The sequence below is a fragment of the Chiloscyllium plagiosum genome, chromosome 20 (assembly GCF_004010195.1).
Source record: "Chiloscyllium plagiosum isolate BGI_BamShark_2017 chromosome 20, ASM401019v2, whole genome shotgun sequence".
Classification (NCBI taxonomy): Eukaryota; Metazoa; Chordata; class Chondrichthyes; order Orectolobiformes; family Hemiscylliidae; genus Chiloscyllium; species Chiloscyllium plagiosum.
The window spans coordinates 25,152,375-25,161,256 of NC_057729.1; the positions used below are offsets into that span (position 1 = coordinate 25,152,375).

Here is an 8,882-nt window from a genome sequence, read left to right on the forward strand (position 1 = left end):
CCGAAGGTCCAAAGTCGAAATTTAAAGTTGTCAACAATCAAGGAATAATATTATTTTATCTACAAGCTCAGAAATATGCTGAATTAAGCTCTAGTTTTAAATGAAGACACTTGTTTTAAACTTGAATCCTTATATAGTTGAATCCAATCTTACCCTTTGCTGAAGTTTACAGTAGGAGTCAATGCTTCAAAATCAGAGAACATTGGCTTCTTTTTTGCTTCTGTGACTTATCAGTACTGTAATCAATTTTAATGCTATATCACTGGTCAAATAACTATCAGCTAAAGGGGCAAAGACCAAGGATTATATCAGAGAGCCTGAGTGGTATTGCTCAATACAAATCCAGACAATATGTTTACATACTAAGTCATTTGATGTATGGTCTTTGACCTTCTCTTAATGTCAGAATATTTTCAGATCAATAACAATTTCTAAAATTTGGATGCTTGTATACTGTAGTCATCAGGTCAAAAATACAGATGCTGAAAAATTCTATCATCTAAGTCACCTTGGACCAACTGCTGGTCTTTATTGATAAATGACTATGTTAAATAACACAATAACTTATCATCCCAGAATATACAAACTCATAATAAAACTATATGTATTATTTGTAAGTATTCTTACAATAGATGTTATCTAACAAGGCGTTGCTATAGGTTGAACCCCAGCAACCTGCATGTATTTCAGAAATGTAGGATGTTTTCACCTGAGACAACCTCACATTTCTAAGATATAACCACAAGTGTGCATGCAATTTAGTTAAATCCTGCTAAACTCAACAAAACAATTGAATGCCCTAATCTATAATGTTCAATTCGACCAGTCCATTATGATAGGTGTACTCTATACAGTAAATTGTTATAAGTCATCACTCTCAAACGAAGAATACCTTGCCACCACATCTAATATATATATATATACATACAAAGATAACACACGCGCGTATATCCATATCGAATACATATTAAAATGATGTGACAGGTTGGAGGTTGCCGGGTCTCTTCCTGTTTCTGGTTCTGGTGCTGATGCTGAGGTTGATGCTTTCCCCCTTCGATTCTCGCCCTTTTTTCTCTCTGTCATGGCGGCTCAGAATTCTCCAGCTTCAAACTGCAGCTGGTGGCCGATCTCAACCCCAGAAAACGATGGAAAGATCAACGAGGGCGACCAGAGCAGCACCCCAGCCACAGAACAGGCGGGATTGTTCTCGGATAAAAACGAAAAAGACAGCAGCGACAGCATCGTCTTGTATCATTGGACTCAGTCATTCAGCTCTCAGAAGGTAAACACTGCAATTCGCTCGAGGTGAACAGAGTGCATAAAATTACACAACTGTGGGGAATTCAAATAACTCTCACTCCCTGTAAGGCGATTTGTAACGTTTTATTATTTGCAATATAAACTTTTTTTGTATTAGAGACACCGGGAATTTGCTAGATTTCTGTACTGAATGTTCCCAGCAGTGTGCCCTTCTTACGATCTCTAGATTTTGTCAGGTACTTTGTCTCGATTTGTTGCATGAAGGGGAATTTTTTTTGTTCAAGACAATGAGATCTGGAATGAATTTTACCTGAGGAATGCCATTTCATTGTGGAAGGAAATACCGCAGCTACGCCCACAGTGTCTCAAAAACATGGGATAATGGGGAGAACACACGGGAGACATTGTGTACTGCCGTGGTGTTGCATAATCAGACATATGTTTATGAATTACTAAAATGATTTGTTTGTGGCATCTGTTGTGCAAGTGTAACCAACATACGGGTGAAAGTATCTGTGAAAATGACCAGATAGTAGAAAGACTTTTCTCGCAATAAAAGGCAGGAGGGATCTCTCGTTTTATGCCTCTCTCTTGGTTTGGATGAGTGATACCTTCACGAGCAGGTTGATTCTGAATGTCATTGTGTTATTTGACATAAAGTGCAGAAATGGCAAGCTCCTGCCGTGTTCACATCTGTTGTTTATGAAGCGGGTGACGGGTTTCTACTTCCTCTTGGTGTTTATTGGTTAACACGAGTATATTCGAATACGTCTTCTGTAGTATTTTGACGTGGTATAATGTACAGGAAATGGCTTGGTACCCTTGACACTGGTATAAGATGCAGGAAACAACATGAGCTCATACACATCAGAACTATAATGATCTGTTTAAGACTTTCAAATCAAAAGTAGTTTCTGATCAGTAATTGTCTCATGGAAGATTTAAGAGAACTCGCATCTCCTTTTGAATGCAATAACAAATATGAGTAAAGGAGAATGTGCAGAGCGAACCAAAACAAACTTTGGTTCAGTATCGCCAATCTAATAATATCTTTAGGTTCCAACTATAACATTGATTAACTCGTTTTGTCCTCTGTGATATTTCCGAGAGCGTGATGGTGCAAACAATTAGTCTGTATACCATTTTCTTTATTAAAATAACAATAGGAATTAGCCGTCTTGCTTTTGCATAAGATTAAAATAATGAGTTAGTAAAATCTTCTATTTAGATGTGGAACAGAAATGTTAAGCTTTATGAGGTCACCTGATCTCTTTGATTGGACTTCTATTTTGAAATTCACTGCAAAGCATTTCTGGGTACAACGTTTTATCGCGTTATTTATTGCATTGAAGTTGTGTTCTGCAAGATAGGACATAGAACAGTATAGTACTGGAGCAGGCCCTTTGACCCATCATGTGCTGACAAATCTGGCCAAATATGTAAAAGAAAAATCTTGTCCTCAGGTTATGATGACTTTTGACCAATTGTGTTGAAGTTCTTAACCGGTAAGAACCTCTGACATAATAAATGAACGTATCCTCTGCCCCTAAAAGTGCTTAAAACTATATTGTTATGTCAGTTGATACAGATTAAGTTCCTGTAATGTACTAATGTGAAACAATTTCATTTTCTTATATCACATCTACATATTCACCAAAATTTTCTTTAAAAATTACTTAATCCTCATTCTTGACCTGATTTTTAATAAATAAAAGCATTAAACACTTGTCACAAAGCCAACTTAAAATTATAAACTTGTATTCCTCAATGTAGAGTACCGTAATCAACATGTAGCAAAAACCTTACAAACGTTAGACTAAAGTCATTGCTCAAAACTGTAGAATAAATTGTTTGTTCAACATAAGATATTTTAAAACTTCATACCTTGGATATATTAATAAAACTACAACATATACATAAATATTTACAACTTCTAATTGTTCTTTAGTTTGAATCATCAAATACCTACCAATAAATATTGTGCAAGTTGATTTTACATATGTGTATGTGCATGTTACTAATTTTCAAAGTTGATATATCCTTTCTTGGTACCATGTTACCATGTGCACTCCTCCATTATGAAGACTGGAGCATCCAGTCCAGTGCTACATGAATTGTTGAGTGACTGTATGGCTCAACAGTGAAGTCCAAGTTTGTGCAAAGCTAACACCATTTAAAGCTAGCCTGTACTACTAAAAGCCAAAATCGTGCCTCTTGAAGGAAGGATGCATTCTTGTTGAAGCAGGGGCTGGAAATGGTTAAAGAAGAATTGAAGACCAGAAAGAACTGAAACAAGTGGGGCAAGAGGACAAAATTTATGCCCTAAGGTTCTGAGATGCCACCTTGGAGTCCTTGATTCAGGAGCTTCATAGACGATAGATCTCATAGCGAGAGCTAGGAAACCATTCACACAAATATCGAGAAGGCAATTGAAGCAAGTAACCAATGCGGCCAATGCCAGAAGTCTAGACTGCATTCAATTATTGAAAAAAGTTTAATAACCTTACGTGAATGGTCAAAGGTTGTAGAATGCATCTTTGCATACCATACCCTGCCATATTAATGCATTGCAGGCTCTTAACTTGTCTAATATCTATCATCCATCTTTCATACCTCAGAATCATGACCTTAACCTACTCCACATACGTAACACTGTTACAACCCATACACTGACATCTCAGAGATAGCAAATACTGCCAGCTATTCAACATTAGCAGGCACAACAAAAACAGTGCACCACACTCACTGACAAACACTGTTGCCTGTTTTCAGGACAATGTGGACCCCAATCAACAGCAGCAGTAGCTAACTGGAATGTACAGACACAGCTTATTTCCATAAAGGAATTGGTGCAGGCCATCAGAGGAAAAGCTACTGCTGAGGCATTTGCAAGCGACCAAGTTGCTACCACTGAGAATGGACAAAGATGTCTAATCCGCCTTTTCAAATTCTGCTTTATCTTCAACCCACAGTCTATTGTAATTTATGATCAGCAGATGATGTAAATATGAATCTTTTAATTTGTACCACCACCATGCCTCTTCTATCACTTTCCATCACCCCTTCCCTGTCTTTTATTGCAACTAAAAATGCAGAAATACTTAAATTACCAGGTTATTTTCACAGATGCTTGTCTGCTGGTTAGATTCTCCAACCATCCAAATGCTTTTCTGTTTCCACATAAACAAGAACTGCAAACTGCTGAGGTACTAGTGCAGGAGACTGAAGTTCTTGAAGACCGAGGTACTAATTCATTTAAATTCACGCTAACAGCCATCATATATTGATACAGGCACTGCTCACACTTTGGAGGATAGGTTAGACGTGAAACCTGCACACAATGTGTCACTGGGAATGAGTGAGCTAGAGCCAGGAAATGATAGTGTGGGTACTAGCTCCCCTGATGTCAAAATCCTATAAGATGGCATGTACAATGAAATTCTTGATGCATTGGCATATGTGTGAAGACACATGCCACAGTCAAGGGGAGGACATCTTATGGCGTATTGATACAACATCCCCAGCTCAACCTCTGACTCAGAAGCTTTAATTTTGAGTGCCATCCCAAGGCTTGATCATAAGGATGATACATTCATATTTTGGGGAGAAAGTGAGGACTGCAGATGCTGGAGATCAGAGCTGAAAATGTGTTGCTGGAAAAGCACAGCAGGTCAGGCAGCATCCAAGGAACAGGAGAATCGACGTTTCGGGCATAAGCCCGATTCCTGAAGAAGGGCTTATGCCCGAAACATCGATTCTCCTGTTCCTTGGATGCTGCCTGACCTGCTGCGCTTTTCCAGCAACACATTTTCAGCCCACATTCATATTTTGGCCAAACAGGTTGCTTATTAATCTGTGATTTCTTCCAACACATGCCATAGACATACAATAAGAACAGGAGAGATTCCTGGTCAATAGTCTGATGGAAAGAAGATTGGAGCTGCTACTATCACTATTCCTAGCTCCAGACCAAAACATGCATGTAAAAACACATGTTGCCACAGCAACTTGGACAGTCAGATTGAATTGCAAAATCACCACTGCCAAGGAGCACAGAGTAGTCTGGCTCCACCTTGGCACAAGACTTAGCACAGAACTTGCTTCTCAGGTAGGCAATATATAACTCCAAATATTTAGTATGCAAGTATGGGCAACTCCATGGAAACACTTGCTAATCAAGTAATGAACCCACGTCTGATGACTGATACCACAAACTCTATTGTAGCATAATCAGAGCTGCCCACTGCCCGACTGCTGCAGTGAAAGTTCAGATTGAGATCTTCACCATACAAGCCCAGCTTGGTGCCATGCCAACTCAGACTGATGCCATCATAACTGTGGATGCTCACTTTCACAGAGGTTTTCAGAGTGTCACAGCAGTCTAGCAATCAATCCTCCAACAGAGTACTAAAATAATTGTAATACCACTCTAATGGAGTAGCAGTGATACAGTAAACTGTGAACATTCTGTCCTCTGTCAAGAGGACATTTGTGCCCCACCACTGCTACTCCACTACTCATAACCTTTTCTGTTGCCTATCCTGCCAGCAACCCATTGCAGACTGCTGACTCCTTGCTGAGGTGGTACAATCGTAAACCAGGCCTTCTATGACCAGGGCTATATGAGGTTGTCCAGCAAGACCATCTGAAGTTTTGCCCAGTGAATGTCATCAGCCTTCTCTCAACTTTGAATGCACAGGGATGACCCTATGACTGAAAAAGGTTTACATACAATGGGAAATAAGGAATTATGTAGGGTGATTAGTTGAATTTTATATGGAATATAGAATGTTTTGTTGGAAAAGGCTTCTATATATTAGTTGTTTTGTGCAGGCTTTTATTTCAGGATTGTGATTTCCTCTCTTCCTGTTCCTAAAGTGCCACCATAAACTCCAGTGCCCAGAGTTATGTTGCCATGATAGCCAGATTGGAGAGGATGCAACAGACCATCATGTATTGGGACATCCACTGTGGCATGTACTGGAGGATGCCTCATGTGTAACCAAGGCAATGGAAACATTGCTCCAGTATCCCAGTAGTCTGCTCAATTACATTCTTTGTGGCAGCACAGTTTCTTATCGGAATATTGACAATGTGTAGTGAAATCAGGAAAGGAATCGTTTAACATTTGTCAAATAGTAACTATCAATGCTCTGGTGCAATTTTTAAACATTGTTAGAACAGTGCACTAATGCATTATTGCTACCAGGAAAGCAGGTATTCATCAACAATGTACTGGATTTGGCCACACAGTAACTGCACATTGAATGAGGGGTATATTTTAGAACATCTCAGCATTGAGATCTGGTATTTTTTACATCATGTGTGTTTTGCATGATGGCAACCCTGCACCACTGGAAAGTCTACTTTCCTGGAAAAGCCACATGCACACTGCTTTGCTCTTCAGACAGAAGACAATGAGAACTTCTCAACCTACAGAGCTTCTATCATATCTTTGGTGCAACAATAAAAGTTATATTGGGAGATGTTAATTATGTGACCTATTCCAGCCTGGAAGGTTCTGATCACAAATTTAGGGCCACAGTCATCTTCACATGCACCTGTAGGACCATCTTCCTCTTGTTCTGAGATCACAAGACGGGTTCAAAGTGATGGCAGAGTTCTCTGGCCACTTCCTTTGTGAATCACAGATACTGAATGTACTACTCTTGACTTTCACAAAGGTTGGAGGACTGTTTCCAGAAGAACCCGGACTTTGTCTGAGGCCCATCACTGCTAAGCTGGTATTGTAGTGCCGAAAACACCAATGTTATGGAGCCACATTTTATGATCCATCAGGAATGGAAAATGTCAGTCGGCCCTAAAATGTGTGCCTTTTCACATATCAACCCCAGCTACTTCTTCACGTTTCTTACCTCCTTCTCTTTCGTACAGTATTACTTTAAGTAACGGCACTTGGTATTTTACTTAGATTTAGATTAGATTTAGATTACTTACAGTGTGGAAACAGGCCCTTCGGCCCAACAAGTCCACACCGACCCGCCGAAGTGCACCCAGACCCATTCCCCTACATTTACCCCTTCACCTAACACTACGGGCAATTTAGCATGGCCAATTCACCTAACCTGCGCATTTTTGGATTTTAGGTCATAGCAAAATAGGTTCACAAATAGTTTTGGAAATATATAAAAACATTAAATTTCCAATATTTCTGTGCTCACTGCAAAAGGTTAAAAAGGTAAAAAATAATGTATTGGCTTTAGAAGGTACATCAATTGTACTTGTGTTCTTTTTTAAAAAGTCAAGTTTCTTCTATGCAACTACATCCACAGCCCTGTACATTTTAAATTATGTTTTATGCTGTACATAAGTGACTGTTCACTGTTTCTTTCTTCCTGACTATATTAATATTACATTTTACGCAGGCAATAATCCAGTTCTTGTTAAAATTCTACCATTGATGCATAAAACAATGAAAAAAAAGTGTGGTCTTCCAGGGATTGGGATAAGTTTCTCATCTTAATGAATTAGGAGCAGAAGGATGCCACTCAGTCCCTTAAAGTTTGCTCTGATAGTCTTGTAAAGCATAGCTGACTTGATTTTAACCTCAACTCCACAACCATTGTCCTCCAATAAGCTTTCACCCCTTGCTAATCAAGCATCTATTTACCTCTACCTTAAAAATACTGAAAGTTTGTTCTGATAGTCTTGTAAAGCAGAGCTGACTTGATTTTAACCTCAACTCCACAACCATTGTCCTCCAATAAGCTTTTACCCCTTGCTAATCAAGCATCTATTTACCTCTACCTTAAAAATACTGAAAGATTCTGCCTCCACTACCTTTTAAGAAAGAGAAGTATGAGAAAAAGAGTCTCCTTTGTTTTAATTGGGAAACCTCTCATTTTTAAATTGAAATCTCTACTTCTAGATTTTCCCAAGAGATGAAAATCCCTTCCACACCTACTCTGCCCAGAGCATCACCTTTATCCTATGAGTGAACCATCAAATAACTCCACCCATTCCAGGCATTATTCTAGTAACCTTTCTCTGAACTGTCGCCAACACATTTATAGAACAATCTCGATTTCTGAACGAGATGGGTGGGGACTATTTTGTTTGGATAACCGATTGTTCAGATAATGGATAACATTTTTACCGGACCTTGAGATCTTGTTTGAATAACCCAAAATTCAGATAATTGACGTTCAGATAATCGAGGTTGTTCTGTATATGACTGGAGAGTGGCTAATATTTTTAAAAAAGGCTATAAGAAGTGTGGGGACTATAGACTTTGGTCATCAGTAGGTTGTTGAAGGTGATTCTGAAAGATAGGATTTATATGCATTTGTAGAGGCAAGGAATGATTAGGGATAGTCAGCATGGTTTTATGCAAGGGAAAACGTGTCTCACAAACTTAGAGTCATAGAGATGTACAGCATGGAAACAAACCCGGCCCAACCCGTCCATGCCGACCAGATATCTCAACCCAATCTAGTCCCATCTGCCAGCACCCAGCCCAAATCACTCCAAACCCTTCCTATTCATATACCCATCCAAATGCCTCTTAAATGTTGTAATTGTACCAACCTCCACCACTTCCTCTGGCAGCTCATTCCATACACATACCACCCTCTGTGTGAAAAAGTTGCCCCATAGGTCTC

The 8,882-nt window shown here is 39.2% G+C and overlaps 1 protein-coding gene across 1 annotated transcript in view; it reads left to right on the forward strand.

Annotated features, from left to right (window-relative positions):
* The first annotated feature begins 540 nt into the window (after window positions 1–540).
* gdap1l1 (ganglioside induced differentiation associated protein 1-like 1) overlaps window positions 541–8,882 on the forward strand; it is a 62,943-nt gene continuing 54,601 nt past the window's right edge. The window contains exon 1 of the mRNA XM_043710296.1: window positions 541–1,282. Coding sequence (XP_043566231.1) covers window positions 1,082–1,282 — 201 coding nt within the window. The 5' untranslated portion in view covers window positions 541–1,081. The remainder of the gene's footprint in view (window positions 1,283–8,882) is intronic.